The sequence below is a fragment of the Canis lupus genome, chromosome 8 (assembly GCF_048164855.1).
Source record: "Canis lupus baileyi chromosome 8, mCanLup2.hap1, whole genome shotgun sequence".
Taxonomy (NCBI): domain Eukaryota; kingdom Metazoa; phylum Chordata; class Mammalia; order Carnivora; family Canidae; genus Canis; species Canis lupus.
The window spans coordinates 15546742-15564525 of record NC_132845.1 but is presented as its reverse complement, the minus strand read 5'-3'; the positions used below and the strand labels follow the sequence as shown (position 1 = coordinate 15564525).

General features: G+C 35.0%; 1 protein-coding gene across 6 annotated transcripts in view; it reads left to right on the top strand.

Moving 5' to 3' along the window:
- Positions 1-17784, top strand: part of COL24A1 (collagen type XXIV alpha 1 chain) — a 387541-nt gene that overhangs the window by 107687 nt on the left and 262070 nt on the right. For all 6 annotated transcript variants that reach the window (XM_072834343.1, XM_072834342.1, XM_072834338.1 and 3 more), the window contains one exon: positions 3226-3279. In XM_072834343.1, coding sequence (XP_072690444.1) covers positions 3226-3279 — 54 coding nt within the window. The remainder of the gene's footprint in view (positions 1-3225; positions 3280-17784) is intronic.

The following is a 17784-nucleotide window of genomic DNA, read 5'->3' as shown; positions in this document are numbered from 1 at the left end:
TCCTTCTGTCACCTCCCATCTAAGGCTTGTTTATTTTTTGTCAGAGGAAGCAGTATTAAGTTATATGCCTCATTCTGTATGACTTCTAAAAGTGACAGCATTTCATATACATCTCTCAGGAATTATTTATCCCAAAGAACAATTCTCAGTGTCTTTTTGTCAAGTGACATGCTGTGGTAGGCTTCACTAGTTTTTTGCCCTGGACTCAGAGTTAACCTGGCCAGTCATGTACCCAGACTCATGCTCTGGAGTTGAATCTCAAAAATTCCAAAGTAGATAAATAAGGGGCATAAGAATAGGTCATGAAACTAACAAAAACCTTCTGTTTTTCAATGATTATTCTCATCATGTAACAGGAACTTACAATATCTGCAGTGGTTTGTAAAGTAAGACCCTAGACTTCTTCCATCCTCATTGTTCATAACATGAGGGTTTTCTTTCAACACACTTTCTAAGGTCAATATTATGTAATAAGTGGTATCAATATTATTGTTATACTTTACAATTGATTACTTAAGAAAACTAAAGTCATCTATCATGCTTATACAAAGTAAATCTTTTTAATGTCTCCTTTACTTTTTGCTACAGTTTATATTGATAGTATGTTTATTATAGGGCAGAGGGGATAACACTGCTCTGAGAAAGAAGAGACTTAGATTTTAATCCTAGCTCTGATACTGATTTGCTATGACCTTGAGCATTTAACCACTGTGATATTCAGTTTCTTGTTTAAACTGGGAGTCAGACTATATTATATTTAAGTTTCCTTGCAAATCTGTGACTTTTTAGTTCCCTTTCTCAGTGATGGTGCTTACCGGTATTTCTCTAGTCTAAACTAAAGGAAAGGTGGAGAGCCTGTTTCACCTTTAACATAATGTCTTAAAACTTCATATTATTTTTTCCTGGAATAAATCACCAGAAGCAACACTAATGTGATTTTTTAGGGCCGTGATACAGGGAGCATAAGGTGATAAGAGTGAGGGGTTTACTTGCCCATTTTGTACCTTTCTATATTAATAAAAAATACATTTTTAATGTCATTGGGGATTACTTTCATAGGAGTTAGTTGACCATTTTTTGTTTTATCAAGCCTTTGAAAAATATATGCATCAGACTGAAGATAGGAGAGAGACTTATGAATTAATATTTGTGAGTCTTTAGTGTCTCACTTTATCACTTGTTTGTATGTTATTAATAGAAAAAATTAGGAGATTTGACCTGGAAATCTCCTAATTTTGAACGGGGACACCGAATCTGTTATATTAAAAAGAAATTATCCAAGTTAATGCCTATCTAAATCATTTGTTCACTATCATGAAAAGAATATCAAAGTCATAAGGATGTCTTTATTTTATATCTCCTACTTTTGGTTGCTTGTTTTCTAAGATGCTGGAGTTAGTGATACTTTTCTTTCCAAATAAATCTAAGTTGTAACATTGAGAGAAGACTTACAGAATAAAAGAAAGAATGTCCTGATCTGAAAGGCTTTTAATGTTTTGCAACAGGGAATCTTTCACACTACAAGTATTTAAAATCCAGAGATAACTACCAATGAGAAGTTAAGAAAATTCTTTCCTTAGAATAAAGCAAAGACAATTATTATGTCTTTCCACATTTTTAACTAGAAGTTGTCAGTTATAGAAGTTTACTTAATCATTACTCCATTGTCTAAAATTTACCTGAAAACTCAGTTTAAAAAAAAAAAAAAAAAGACGACATTCAAGGAAACTACCAGTTGAAAAATTTCAAAATGAAGATTTATTCTGAAGAAAGTAATTTTTCCAAAATTTGTATTTTTAAACATCTGGTTGTCAATTAACTTTTCTGAAAACGAAGACCTAGGGAATCCTATTTTTCCTCAAAACCTATAAATTTAGCTTCTTGTTTGGTTTTGGCCACCAGAGGTCTCCAGTGAGAGCCCTATCTTTCTTTAGAGAAATACCATTTTAAGAATTTGACTCCTAGATACTGATTATGATGAATTATGATTTTGTTTCTTTAGGAGAACTTGAATCAAGTTTTATGTAACACTTCATTGCTTTTTTCTAGATTTGATTGCAGTAGTTATATTGTGTACTGTTTTATATCCGGATACCCGAATACTTAAGGACTGTATGAGAATGGCTTAAGTGGTTATGGAAAACTGAGCTTTACTTCTTGAATCATGGATAAACACATATTGTATCCTGTAATTGTATGTAATCTGAGACCTATTAAGTCAAATTTGAAACTCATATAGAAACTTAGTATGACAGAAATAATTTTAATTCAATAGTTTCTTGTTGTTGTTGTTTTATGAAAATAAGGGTATCAGACAACTGTCTCCTTTCATCTCTTGAGAATATGACCAGCCTTCTCCGGTTTCAGGCTTTCTGACCATTTTTCTCTCCACTGAACTTCCTCTCCAGCTCTAATTTCACGCTGTTAACCCAAATGTCAGAAAATGGCTTCAGAGATACTTAAAACAAATCCTCAACATTTTAATTTAATGATCCAAACAATCTAGGAATTTTAGGTATCCAAGAGAGAGAAGGATGTGAAAGGAAGGATTAAAGGTTACAAAATTGGTTAACATTTATTTCCAGGCACTGTGTAAGCTAAGCACCTTAAATATATTATCTCATTTAATCCTCACAATTACCCTGTTACAATGTTAGTACTTGTTATCATTATTATTTCTATTGTTAAGAAAACTGAGGCTAAGAAAGATTTAGCAGCAGGGATTTAAATCCAGATGATTCTAAATTATTAACCCAGGCGGCCTCTTGTAGTATCAAAGGAGAAAGGAATTTTCAAGGACAGTCCCAGACTCTGGTTGATTATGGAAACAGCTCCACATCTAGAGTCCCGAACTTTGTTAAGTCAAACTTTATTGCCTTATCTCTGGGTAACAGACACATATCCATGCATTTTTTTTTTTTTCTTGATTTGAGCACTTGACTCAATTTGTTTGTATCTCCAAGATTAGGAGTAAACATATATTACATCCACACACATTTTATTTAAATAAGTTTTCCACAGTGATGATGGTTACAAATTAAGTCCTTCTGAATGGCAGTTACAACTCTGTTTGACACAATATATTGACTGTTGTTTGCTGAAAAGTCGTTATAATTTTGTGTGGCATAATACATTGAGTTCTGTTTGCTTATTATACATCTATTTCCATTTCATATTGTATTTATTAGATTAATGCTTACAATTTTATCCCCACCCCTATTTTAGGGCCAGGTGGGTGACCCAGGACCCCAAGGACCATGTGGCCCTCCAGGACCAGAGGTAAAATGTTAGTTGGAAGATAATAAATTTGAAACAAAAGTCATAATAATTAAACTTGATTGTAAAACATGTTTTTATATAATAGGCTTAAGAAAGATTCTCATTAAAATTTACATCTTTGTAAATAGTTTGGACTAATTTTTTTTTTCTACTATAGCAAAAGGTGATCCCAAGGGAATAGAAAGGTATTAGCCACATTATAGTCCTGATTCCATCACAGCTGGTTTATTTGTTCACCACAACTATTAATAACACATACTTGGGGTATGATATCAAATTTTGGGATAAAGTCCACTTAATTTTTAATATGAAATGCTTCTAATTTTTGCTGTATGCATATATCATTTGGATCTTATATTCTAGAATAAATATAGTTAAGTCTGTAGTACATTTATCACATTTGCTTGTTTATTCTTCAAAATTTTGACTTTGGCTGAATATTTGATGTAGAGTTTCTTTTTTTCCCTGCAAGTTCACATAGAACACATTCTAAGTTGAAACATTTGAATTTTTTTTTTTTTTAAATCAATTTATGGAGCACCTGAGTGGCTCAGTCAGTTAGGCGTCAGCCTTTGACTCAGGTCATGATCCCCACATTGGGCTCCCTGCTGAGCCTGCTTCTCCCTCTCCCTGTACTGCTCTGCCTGCTGGCGCTATCTTACTTTCTCTGTCAAATAAATAAATAAAATCTAAAAAATAAAATAAAAATCATTTTATGCATCAAAGATACATGCCACATGGAGATAAAGCTTCTAGGTGATCCCTGGGTGGCGCAGCGGTTTAGCGCCTGCCTTTGGCCCGGGGCGCGATCCTGTAATCCTGGGATCGAGTCCCGCGTCGGGCTCCTGCCATGGAACCTGCTTCTCCCTCCTCCTGTGTCTCTGCCTCTCTCTCTCTCTCTCTCTGTGTGTCTATCATAAATAAATAAATCTTAAAAAAAAAAAAGCTTCTGAAGCTCACTCTAGTTCAGAAATATAAGCCAAAAAATACATGTACATACACATATAAATACACAGACACATCTAATTCAGAATCATAGATACAGTAGTAAAGCTAAGAAAATGAATTTGGCTTCAGAATAAATCAGAGCAATGAACAGTGTCAGAGCAGTAGATGGAATTTCTAGAAATAGCACTCTACCAATGTTTTCTCCCTCTCTTGGTAAACCATAAAATCTACTTCTTACCCTGCAGCTCTTCCAGGGTTGGCTGATTTCTTCAGCAAATGCCTATTCTTACTTACTGTCTCATTTAAAAACACATTGGATATTGATAAAAAAAATCCAAAAAACTCTGTTTACCTAGTTTTATTAATAAGGAGATAAAATACAGCAATATATTGATGTTCGCATTCTGGGAAGAAGGAAATTGTTTTGAGAAACTGAAGCAATTGTTAACAGATAATTAAAATAGTAACTAACACATTAATATGTTTATATCTTTTATGAGCCTGTATGCTTTTAATAATTTTTTCATACAAACCTCCCTGGAATGACTTCTGTTTACCTGTCTTCTCATACTGAGGATACAGAACCTAATTTGTTTTTTATTACCTTTAAAGATTATTATTATGAACATAGATTGTTCTGTTGTAACTTTTGTTACAGATAGGATATATGCTAGGGAGTACAGTGTCACCTCCTTTTTACTTGGTTGGAATAATTTTCTTCTTTTTCCTAAAGCCAGGATAAAGGATCCATGGGCTATGTTTTTACTTACTACTTGGTCTTCCAGAGATGTTTCTTTGTTCTCTGTTGCCTTTGAGATTTTATGATTTGCAATCATCATTCAAAACATTGTCTCATTGTGTTTGATTTCTGCACTACTAAGGTCCTGAGCTGACCCTTGTCAGACTAGTCTCATTCTACTTGCTTACCTGCATTAAATGTTTTCATTGGGCCAAAGATGTAACCTGTATTCATCTAACTGGTAGAGGGTTCTTTTGGAAAAGGAGTCTAATCTAGAGAGCATAAGTTTTTTTAATCATAAAAATGTTATGTGTAGGCAGTTGTTATATATAAGGCAACCCTTTTATCCAAATCCTCCTCAACATTAGACTTTTGGTAGAATTGCAGATCTAAGAATTTACAATAGTATGTTTATTATATCAAACCTGAAATTTCTACTTGCGCAGTAGATTAATTTTCTCAGGGTTTTTAAAAAATATTTTTATTTATTTATTCATGAGAGACCTAGAGAGAGAGGCAGAGAGACACAGGCAAAGGTAGAAGCAGGCTCCATGCAGGGAGCCTGACATGAGACTCCATCCCAGGACTCCAGGATCACGCCCTGGGCTGAAGGTGGCGCTAAACCGCTGGGGCTGCCCAGATAGGGGGTTTTATATGTTGTGTTAAATGTAGACTTTATCCTGTAGGCAGTGATCAAAGATTTTTAAGCAAGGGAATGAAATGATCAGACTTGTGTTTTCAACATACATGTGGTAGCGAGAGCAACAGTAAATGAGAAGGAGAGGGGGAAAGGTGACAAAACTAATTAAAGGCTATTTACGAGGATAATGCAAGGCCAGGCTATAAATGATGAGGGCCTGTTACAATAGAGAAAACATGGTTTCAAGAAATAATTAGGATATACAATTCATAGCCCTTGAACCGCTCAGTTAAGTCCATTTAGTTTGTGTAAGAAAGGAGTAAGAGACAATTTTAATGTTACTTGCTTGAAGAGTTGGGTAGAATGTGGGATAACCTAAAAATAGAGAATAAAAAAAGAACGAAGAAGATATTTAGAGGTGTGGATAGAGATAATGTGTTGGTTTTGAATTTGTTAGGACAGCAGTGTCTGTTGGGCATAAAAGAAATTAGTCTGATCAGTGTATAAAAACTATAGGCCTGAAACTCAGGACTAGAGATAAACATTTGTAATTATCCACACAGTGGTATTAGATAAAGCAGTTGTAACAGATGAAATCATTTAAGGAGAGTATATGAAACAAGATTCAAAAATACTGCACCTGGACACTTGCCCCCAGAAAGCTACATTTCCTATTTATAGTGCAATTAAGCTTAAAATTAATAATATAAGAGCCATAAGATAAACTTTGGTAACTTAAAAACATACAGAAAAGAAAACAAATCACAATGGAAATTGGAAAATATTTAGAACTGGATGAGAACAAATCATTTTTTTAATTTTTAATTTTTGAGAACAAATCATTATAAAAATTTGAGTGTTAGACCTAAAGCAACACCTGGGGGGAAATTCACATTTCTGTACAAAGCAAGAAAGATCAAGAATAAATAAATTGTGCATAGCACAAATGTAGGAAATTTTTCACAGGGAGAAGGAAGTTAAAAGAAAAGAAATAGGGTAGATTCTGTTTTCTCTGTAAGTAGGAGGCAATCGCAAGAGTAAGAGGACTGTGTGTGCAGAAAGAGGGCACTTGAGGCAATCTCTGAAGAGTAAATGGAGGAGTAGCTGGAGACTTATAAAATAATTTCTGAGTTGTATTAAGAACTCAGCTGAGATTGAAAAACCAGCTTCTCAGAACTTCCTACTGGCTGAAATAGTAAAACATGATCAGTTATATGAATCTCTTCTTCCTTGTATAAAAAACACATTAATTGTTCAAAAGAAGGGCAACAGTTCATGGTATTGTGTGATTTCCATCTTTCTGTTTAGATTAATGATGTCATAATGCCAAAATACAATTCAGTAAAAGTAATCCTATTAGGGGCCAAAATGATGACACCTAGGTTTATACTTCTGTGATAGCTTTTGTTAATTATTGGGTGAGAAAAGATTGAAGTTGGTATCTGAAAAATAACCTATTTATCTCTGTGTTAATGGTCTTACTCCTGTCTTTCACGTCCAGTGAGTATCCCTATGATCATTACTTTAAACTCTCTATCAGGCATGTTACTTATATCTGTTTCACTTAAATCTCTGGCCGTGGACTTGTCATGTTCTTTCACTTGGGATAAATTTCTCTGTCTTCTCATTTTTTCTAAGTCTCTGTGCCTGTTTCTCTGTGTTAGGAAAGTCAACTACGTCTGCTGTTTTGGAGGGTAATGGCCTTATGAAGAAGAGGTCCTGAATTGCCCTGCTGTGTGGTGTACCCTGTTCCCCAGGGTCTGGTACTTCCGAAAGTGTTTCCAGAGTATGTGTGCTTTGCTGTTTTGTCCTGACTGCTTTATCCATCAGGCCAGTCATCTGCAGAAGCTCTGTTTGCCTATTGTGAGGAGTGTTTGGTCCCTGGCCTGAATGTGGCACAGTTTTAACTAGGTGTTTGTGAAATGAGACCTGTTGCCACTGCCACTGGAACTGATGCTCTGCAAACCCCCACACTGGGAGATGCAATGTGAGCAGGAGTTTGGGCTGATCTTATAGGGGAAAGGTCTGTGGGCACTGAAGCAAGCATGCCTGGGAGAGGTGATTCCACTGGAGCACAGCATGGCAGGGTTTGGTGTAAGCAAGTTAGGTAGAGAGTACTGGACTGTGCTGGTTTCTGCAGGGCAGCCTGTACTTATACTGAGGTGCGGGGTGGGGGGTGGGAGAGAAATGGCTGTAGCCAGTTATTTTGTTCCCAGAGGGGTCTTTCCATGAACACTGCCTCATTGGGACATGTTCTGAGATGAACAAATAGCCTTCGGACTGTTTGCCCCAGGCATTCTTCAGATTGCTGTTTCCATGCTGTATGTCAATGGGCTGTTTGCCTGCCTTCTCTCCAAGATCAGAGCAGTGCCCTCTGGGATCTATCCCAGACATACTTACTGACCTTTAAAACTCCAGACTTTAAGCCCTGCTGCTTGCAAGAACTCACAAAATTTGGCCCCCTCACTTTCCAAGCCATTGCTGTGGGATTCATTTTCTCTCTCTGCTCCTCTGTGTGCTAGTCTGTATCTCACCCTTCTCCACAATTGCAGCTCCCTCCCCACCACATCAGCCTTAATCCATTTCTTTAGAAAACCACATCTCTGCACTTTCTACCTTCTTTGACGTGGCCTTTTCTCTACCTTTAGTTGTGGAGTTTGTTCTGCCATTCTTCAGGTCAATTTCTGGGGGTATTTAGGAGGAGTTAATAGTTATCTAGTTGTATTTGCAGGACAAGGTGAGCCTAGGGTTCTTCTCTGCCACCATCTTCCCTCCTTCATATCACATCTTTATCCATTCACCCATCAAATAAAATATTTTTAGATTGTTTCCATAACTTGCCTATTGTGAATAATGCAGTGAACATAGGAGTGTGTATATCTTTTTAAGTTAATTGTTACGTTTCTTCAGACAAATATCCAGAAGTAGAATTGCTTGATCATATGGTTGTTTTATTTTTAATATTTTTGAGGAAACTTTATACTGTTTTCTGAAGTGGCTGTACCAATATACGTTCTCACAAAGAATGCACAAGCATTCTCTTTTCTTTACATTCTTGCTAACTCTTGTTATTTCTGATCCTTTTGATAATAGTCATTCTAACAGGTGTGAAGTGATACCTAATTGGGGTTTTGATTTGCATTTCTCTGCTGAGTAGTGATGTTGAATACCTTTTCATGTACCCACTGGCCGTTGTATGTCTTCTTTGGAAAAATATTTGTGCAAATCCTCTGCTCATTTTTTAAAAAAGATTTTCTTTATTTATTCATGAGAGGCACAGAGAGAGAGAGAGGCAGAGACACAGGCAGAGGGAGAAGCAGGCTCCATGCAGGGAGCCTGATGGTGGGACTTGATCCTGGGTCTCTGGGATCACGCCCTCGACTGAAGGCAGCGCTAAACTGCTGAGCCACCCAGGGGCTGCCCCTCTGCCCATTTTTTAATTAGACGGTCTTTTAGTTATTGAGTGTATTTATGAGTTGCCTTTTCAATTTTCTTTTTTTTATTGTTTCCCACTTACTTTAGCTTTTGTTGCCTGTGCTTTTGGTGTCTTATCCAGGGAATCATTGCCAAGACAGGAGCTTTCTGCCTGTTTTCTTCTAGCAGTTTTATGGCTTCAGGTTTTATATTTAAGTCTTTGATCCATTTCGAGTTAATTTTCTTGAGTGGTGTAAAATAGGGTTCTGTTTTCATTCTATTACTTGTGGATATCCAGTTTTCCCAGAACAATTTATTGAAGAGACCATCTTTTCCCCATTGTGTGTTCTTGCTACCGTTGTCAAAAATTAGTTGACTGTATGTGCATGACTTTATGTCTGGGTTTTCTATTCTGTTCCATTGGTCTATAGCCAAAGCATTCCTGAGAAAGAGGAACGAAGCTGGAGAAATCACATTCCCTGATTACAAGCTATATTACAAAGCTATAGTAATCAAAACAAATGAAATTTTGGTACATTAAAGCTTTTATGTGTTATGGTACTTTGGTACCTATGAAGTAATACTACTTTATGGTATATTTTAATATCTGGAAAGGCTATAAGTTCTCTTACCTTTACTTTTTTTAGCGCTTTCATGGCTATACTTACTTATTTTTTACATATATACTTTAGCATCAACATAACTAGCTTCACAAAAAAATTATTATTTTTGTTGATTTGTACTTAATGGATTAATTTAGGGAGTAGTGACATTTTTATGATATTGGATCATCCAGTCCAAGAATAATGAATACCTTTAATAAAGGTATGTTCAAGTCTTGTTCAAGTCTCCTTTTGTGTTTTTAAGGGATATTTTGAAGTTTTCCTCATGAAGGTTTTGTACATATAGATTTATTTTATTAAATTTGTTCTCAAGTATCTTTTGTAGCTATTGTAAATGGGATTTTTCTAATAGGTTTTTGTATAGATATGGAGAGTTTTGATTTCTGAATGTTAATTTTACATCCTGGTACCTTAATAGTTTATCTTTGAGTTAATTTCGCCATTGATTTTCTAAAGTTTTCTAGACATACTCTCATGTAATTTTTAAATAGAGATCCTTTTAGTTCTTCTTTCTCAGTTCTCATACCTGTAATTCAATTCTCATTCTAATGACATTGTAATACTTCCAGTACAATGTTGAAGAATTGGAAGCAGTGTTCACCTTTGCCTTGTTCCTGATCCTAATGGAAGTACTATAGTGATCACTCATGAAGTAAATTCTGGCATTAGAATTAAAATATGCTTATATTTTATTATGTAAAGAAATATTTATTAGTTTCTATTGCTTGAGTGATTTCTTTAGTCAGGAATGGTTGTTATATTTTTTAAGTATTTGTTATATTTTCAACATCTATGGAGACTATTATATTTTTTTTTAGATCTATTTGTATGGTATAGTAACAGATTTTCTATTAACTATTTTCCATATAATGGTTATTCTGTATAGTGTCTATGTATTGACTATTTCTACATAATGACTAGTTTCTGTTGCAGTTTTAAAAAAAATTCTACTTGATCGTGGTATATTATTTTCCTGATATAATGCTAATGCTACTAATATTTATTTGTATTTTTGCATCAATAATTGTAGGTGATCTTGATCTATAATATTCAATCTTTTTTGGTACTTTGTCAAGCTTAGGTATTAGTGTTATACTTATTTCATCAAAATAATTAAGAAGTCTTCATTTTTAGTGCTCTGTAGTAATTCATGGAGCATTGAGACTATCTTATCTATTAGGTTTGGTGGAATTCCTCTGTGAAACCATCTGGAATCAATGCTTTTCTATAAGGTAGTTCCTTGATGAATTTTTCTATTGCTTTGAAAAAAAATTAACCTTTTTAAGCTATCTCTAATGGGATTAGCTTTGTTGAATTATCCTTAGGAAATTGTCTGTTTCATCTAGGTTTTCAAATTTACTTCCATGTAAATCATAAAATAGCCTTATGATTTTTAATTTTTTTTTGTGATTGATTGAAATGATTATTTCCCATATGCCATTACATTTTAAAAATATTTACATATGTGCTCATCCTTTTTTTTTTTCTTGGTCAGGAAAGAAAGGTAAAATCTTATAAATTATGTATCTCTTTCTGTGAAGATGATCTGCTTATATTTCCAAATTGGAAGGGCCCCATGTGAATGCATAGGGCTAATTTTTATTTTCTTTTAATTATAAAGGAAAAGAGGGCATTTGCCAAATCAGTGATTACCGAATCAATTACCAAATATAGAAGGGCTTAGTAATCTGCTGTATTAATGATACAACATCTGACATAGCATCTCCAACTGGGGCTGTGGTAGTCTGCAGTCTATCTCCACAATCTACCTGATGTCTGCAGGTGGTAGTCTGGTGAATTAAACAGTAGGTCTGATAGAAACCACCACCCATGCATATTTTAGATTTTTAATCTTGGCAGGGATCTCTGACATTCTCTCTACACAATATGATTGGCAGTCATCTAGATGTGATTGTCTGATCCTTAGAACCCAAAGGTCTACCTAACTATAGGAGTAGCTCTTCCTTTTAAGCTCTTCTTTTGACAATCCGGTTCTAATTATTTTTAAAAAATATTTTATTTATTTATTCATGAGAGACATAGACAGAGACACAGGCAAAGGGAGAAGCAGGTTCCACACAGGGAGCCTGATGTGGGACTCAATCCCAGGACTCCAGGATCATGACCTGAGCCGAAGGCAGATGCTTAACCACTGAGCCACCCAGGCATTTCTAATTATTTCTTTTCAACAGATCTTTTTGAGATATTCATTATATTCTTATTACTAAAAAAAAAAAAATGCTGAAGTCCATAGATTTGATCTTGACTTCAAGGAACTTATATTCAAGAAATCATTTTCAAAAAAAAAAAAAAAAAGAAATCAATATTCAATTCAGATTATGTCAACACCTCCACTGTCACCATCTGTCTTTTTTCCCAGACATCAAAATTAATTATGTTTGATCAAATGAAAAATTAGAAGTCCGTTAATTCTTTAAAAGTCTAGAATTAGTTTATTCCCCAGAGAAAATTGTAAAATAGCGAAATAACTTGATTCCTACAGCCACTGGTCTTCCTATGTTCTTTCCCTCTTCAGCATGAATTCTTGTCCATCTCAAATAACCGGTGTTTCTTTTCCTATCAAAGGAAGACCTGATATATTTAAATGTATTTTAAATATTAATATTAATATTTAAATATATTTAAAGACCTGATAAATATATTTTACTTCAAGCAGTAAATAGCAGAACAGCTAACTTCAATACAATCCCCTTTCAAGGATATTTACATTTTAACACCAAACAGACCTGAACTTAATGCAATGAGTCTTGAATTGTAGAATTTAGGGTGCTGTTTAGTGAGCTGGGAAAGATTTTTAGAAACTTTGATGCTCCTCAAATTAATCATACCGTATAAGTTGTCATCTATATTACCAATAAGACAAAACAAGACTGGCCAGTATTTCTTGCTAGTAACTTCTAGTTCAGAAGCTTGCATTTTCATAAGTCAGTGAAAGCAAAGCACTCTGAAACTTTTGTTATAAATGCTGTTATTTGTCATGGACATTGAAGAGATTGTTCATCATTAAAGATCATATGAACAAATTTCACTTCAGTCTATTATTTCAAACTGTTTTTTCTTGCTTCATAATGTTTTACTTATTCTAGGCAAGTAAAATTGCTATACCAGAGAAGTAAACATATCTGTGCTTTTAGCCCTTTCCAGAATTGTAAATATTAGAGATGTCCCAAAATGCATCACATACTTTAAACATAAGATTACATTTTTTTCCATGCTAGTTCTTTGCTTTTAACAAAAACACATGGAAAATACTGTACATGAATCTTCTCTATTTCTTTAAGCATAGTAAGTGTCAGTTTTGAGCACCAACCCCATGCTTTCTCCCAGTTCTGGCAGCAGACTACCTTCAAATGTGGTAGTAGGATAGTTAGAATGTTTGTTGATTCAGCTGTTAGACTGAACTACTGAGATTGCCAAATCATTGAATTTTGGATGATGTACGTGGTAAGTGAGGCCAAGTGTTGACTACAAAAATGAGCTGAGACCACCAATCACAGAGATACCAGAAATGGCCAAGCAGTGGGTCCTTTTTTTTCTACCAAGATGGTCTTCACTAGAGACAAATAGCAGAGTTCATTTGGAGAGTCTGCTCATATCAAACAAAGGCATGCCTCTAAATGTCCATTTTAACACCATAGTGAACTTAACTTGAATAAGCCAGCCTACATAAGATCTACATAGATCTTAGTCCAGTTGGGTTTCCTTTACTTAAACCAGTTACTTCTTCATTATCTTTCATCACTTGGATTTGGTTGAGTAATTTGATGTTTTTAGTTGTTACTCAAAACCTGGTGCTGAAAGAAAATATGATTAAATCAGTCAATAACAAATCATTTCTTTAGTTCCTACTGTGTACAAAGCTATGCCTAGTAAACACTGTAGGATATCCACAAAACTAACATATTGTCCATAATTTAAGGCAATTTATAGCAAATTAGGAAAAATCAAGATATATACATTTACTGTTAGATAATCTTAAAGGCATCATGTAAGAAATAAGTAGTTACTATAGTTCATTATTAGTAGAGAAAGATTACCATGAGATGGAGGAATTAGGGAAGGATTTAAGGAAAAGATGGATCTTGAATTACATTGTTGATGAATAAATGGCAGGGCATTCCAGGTGGGGTAAATCATATGCACAGAGCCTAGACATCTAGCTGATACGCATAATGGGTTTATAAAACAGTAAATGAAATGGACTAGCTGACAGATTCCTGGTATAGAGTGATAGATAAGGTTGTAAAACTAGGTTGGTGTCAAATTGCATAAGGTCTTTGATTCCAAGTGATATCAAGACAGAGGCTTCAGTAGCTAGGTAGTCAAGCCTAATATTACAATTGTTGCATTGTGAAAAAATATGGAACCTGCCCCCAATCTCCCAAATGAACAAGCTGAATTTTTATTGACTTGCCTGGTTTCTGCCCATAGTGCTCACAAATTTCTGTCCTTTCATACTCACTGTAGGTGGGAGTCTCCATAACAGTTGAATGTAAGGAGGCTGACTCTTCTACCTATCCAGAATGAATCTTTGTACTATTTGTTGCTATTACTAATAGTACTTAGTACCATTGTTCTATTGAGGTAGACCTGAGTTTGCTCACTAGATTGATGAAGAAATCTTCCCACCCAGAAGAGAGTTAGCAACAATGAAGACAACTGTCTTTGAAGATATTTCCTGCTCCTAGCACTTAGCCTATAGCCATCTCCTCTAATTCCTCCTTTTAGCAGGCAGCAAAGTAGAGGATCATTTATTGCCTGGTTGACCATGCAATTTGGTTAACATGTTCACTGCCTATTCTCATGGACTTTCCTCAAATCTCATTAATCATCTGATAAGGCCCTCATACTTCCTCTTTAAAGGAAAGCTGTGTCTCCATCAGTATCCCATTCTTATCACCAGAATTGTCAGAGACTGTAAAGGATCTGAAATTTTATCCTATTTCCAAGCCAGCAAGTTAGCCTGATAGTTTCACAGATTTTGTTAGAAGATGCAAGACTTCTGGGACAGAGACAAAAGACAGTTTATTATTCTTAATAGCCATTTCCAGAGTAAAAGCATTTTTGCCATGATTCACGGAGCCTTACTTTTCATGGGATGATGTGAAGAGGGCTAGATGACATTTGCATATTGCAATGGTTGTATTACATAAGAGTAACTTTGAACTTAGAGAAACAATCTTTTATAATGGTTAGTGACAAAAAAAAATAATAATGTGTTCCAGAAAGAGATTATTATATGGACAGTAAGCATTCCTGCCTTTTGCTACAGAGGGAGACACTATGGCCATCTTTTCTATATAGAAATCTCTGAAAAGACAGGCTGGAATGATGCATAGTCAGTATCTCATTTGTATAATGTACTGAAATGCAAGAGACTATGGAGAATTGCATGCCAGCAGCATGTTAAGTTAAATATTAGAGGTATAAAGATGGATAAGATATATTCATTTTCCTCTATGAGCTCACATTTTATTGGAAAAAAAGAAACTCTTAATTACAATATAGAGTCATTGGTACTGTATGGCTATATTAGAGTTCTGTATGAATATAAAGGAACAAGCTACTGATTCTGTCTAAGGGGAACCATGAAAAGCTTCACAGATTATGTTATATTTGAGTTGGCAACAAATTATATGATGAGGGAACCTGGAGTAGGAAGTGAAAGAAGACTTCCAAGAAGTATGGTTGCTTGAGCAAAGACTTAAAGAAATAGCAGTTTTCAAATGGAAACAGAGGGAAAGGGTATTCCAGCACAGATATATGAGGAAGCTAGGTATATTTAAAAAACTGCAAATAATTCAATGTTTTAGTCAAGCCTGTTTCCATTAAAAATGACAAAACCTACCTAAAATAGTCTTAAGCCAAACTCAGGATTGGCTGATGTAATCTGGAAGTCCAGCAATGTATGTGCCTAGAGATTTGGCTGGATACAAGAGTTTGATTAATATAATCAAGACACTCACCATCTCTTAGCCTTACTGTTGGCTTGAGTCACAGGAACACAGTGAGGAAAAGGTGGCCATTAGCAATTCTAGGCAGTCTTAGCAAAAAGAAAGCATTCTTTTTTCTTTATAGCTCTAGCAAAAATTCTAAGGTGGATTCCAGCCAATCTGGCTTGGATTACATGATCATCTTTAAATCAGTTACAGTCGTCATGGGATTGGAGTACTGTAATTGGCAAGATTTGGATCATTTACTCACCCCTGGAAATTGGGATTGGGACCAGAACCGCATGGACTACAAATTGGGGAAGAGTAATTTTTCAAAGAGCTGGTGAGCAGATAAAAAAAGAAGATGCCTTCTATCTTTGATGCCCAGTATCTACATATACCATTCTTCCCACTTATACATTTTTTTTTGTTTTGTTTTTTTCATATTAAAGGGCAGAGGGGAGAGGGAAAGCAGAGGGAGAGAGAATGCCAAGCAGGTTCCACACCCAGCATGGAGCTCAATGCAGGGCTCAATCTCACCACCCTGAGATCAAAACCAAGAGTTGGATGCCTAACCAACTGAGCTACCCAGGTGCCCCCAGTTTTTAAAATGCCTCTGGTAACAGAGTACAGTCACCCACACAGCTGAAAATATACCCTCCCTTCTCCAAAAGAAGATAACCCAGTGTATTGATCAGTTATTGCTTGTAGCTCCAAGGCCAGGTTCTTGGAATAAAGTGCGTTCTTTTTAGTGAGGCTAAATATAGGTCTGAATCCCAGATAACCAGCATGGTTTTAGAAACAAAACAAAATAGCCACGATATTCATTCCATTTGGAGAAACGAGAATAGGATTTCCCAGACCTGTAGCTGTGCACTTGAAACAAAAGTAGGCAATTGATATATGCCAGTTCCTCATAACAATATAAATCAACTTTTTAAATCATCTAACATTCCCACTCCTTGCCACAAACCTACACACACTGAAAAAGGGAGAATCTGAGATAGAGTCTCCGGAATACACATTGTATGGTACCAGGGAATATTTTTGTTCTCTAGTGTATGTTGAATACCAAGAGCATATAAGAATTCTAAATGAGTCAAATATATATACATGGAGTACCTAAAATGATACTTACCCAAAGGTGAGTATCAAATCATAGTCCTGTTATTACCTCCAAAATAATTTGAAATCTGAACTTCCCGATTTTTATGTAGGGACAAGTTTTCTAAGGGTCTTCAAATGGTTGCAAACTATTGTCTAGAGCAGTGGTTATCTAAAACATATAATAAACTATATATATTTAAATTGTATAATTTGATAATTTTTGACATATGTATAACTTATTAAACCATCACTAAAATCAAGATAGTTACATCTATCAAATCCCAAAATTTCTGGGCACCTGGATGACTCAGTTGGTTAAATGTCCGACTCTTGATTTGATCTCAGGTTCATGAGATTGAACTTTGTGTGGTCTCCACGCTCAGCACAGAGTCTGCTTGAGATTCTTTCTCTCCCTCGCCTCCCTTCCGCCCCTCCCTCTGCTCATGGGCGTGCTCTCTCTCTCTCTCTCTCTCTCAAGTAAATAAATAAAATCTTTTTAAAAATTCAAATTTTCTTTGTTCACTTTTGTAGTTCTTCCTTTATGTCTCTCATGTTTCTCCCTTCCCCAGTCTAACACTGCTTTTTGTCACTAGGAGTTATCCAAATCTAAGGATTACATAATGGTCAAAATAGTTTACCTTAAAATTAAAAGTTTAGTATAATTTTGTGTGGATTTCAGTAAAATAAAAATGGACTTTGCAAATGATTTTGTAGGTTCTTTTAAGAGTGACTTCAAATATACTGTTAATATTATTTAAACAGTCTTTTAAGAGTGACTTCAAGCATACTGATAATGTTATTTAAATAAAGTCTTATTAAACAAGTCATTTAGAGAGTGTATGTTGTGTTAAGGAATTTTCATTGTTTTTATTGTTTCTGGATTTTCTTTGCTAGATTTTTAGGATGCTACATATTAATAGAATTCAGCTGTTCTATATTTACTACCAAAGAATATAGAATTGCAAAAGGGAAAATATATGAATAGCAATAATCATTTGCAAATATTCTCAATGATATTGTAATGAAAAAAATCCACTTTTTATGGCTTTTTAGTTCCAAAACAGCACAAGAAAGTGAAAG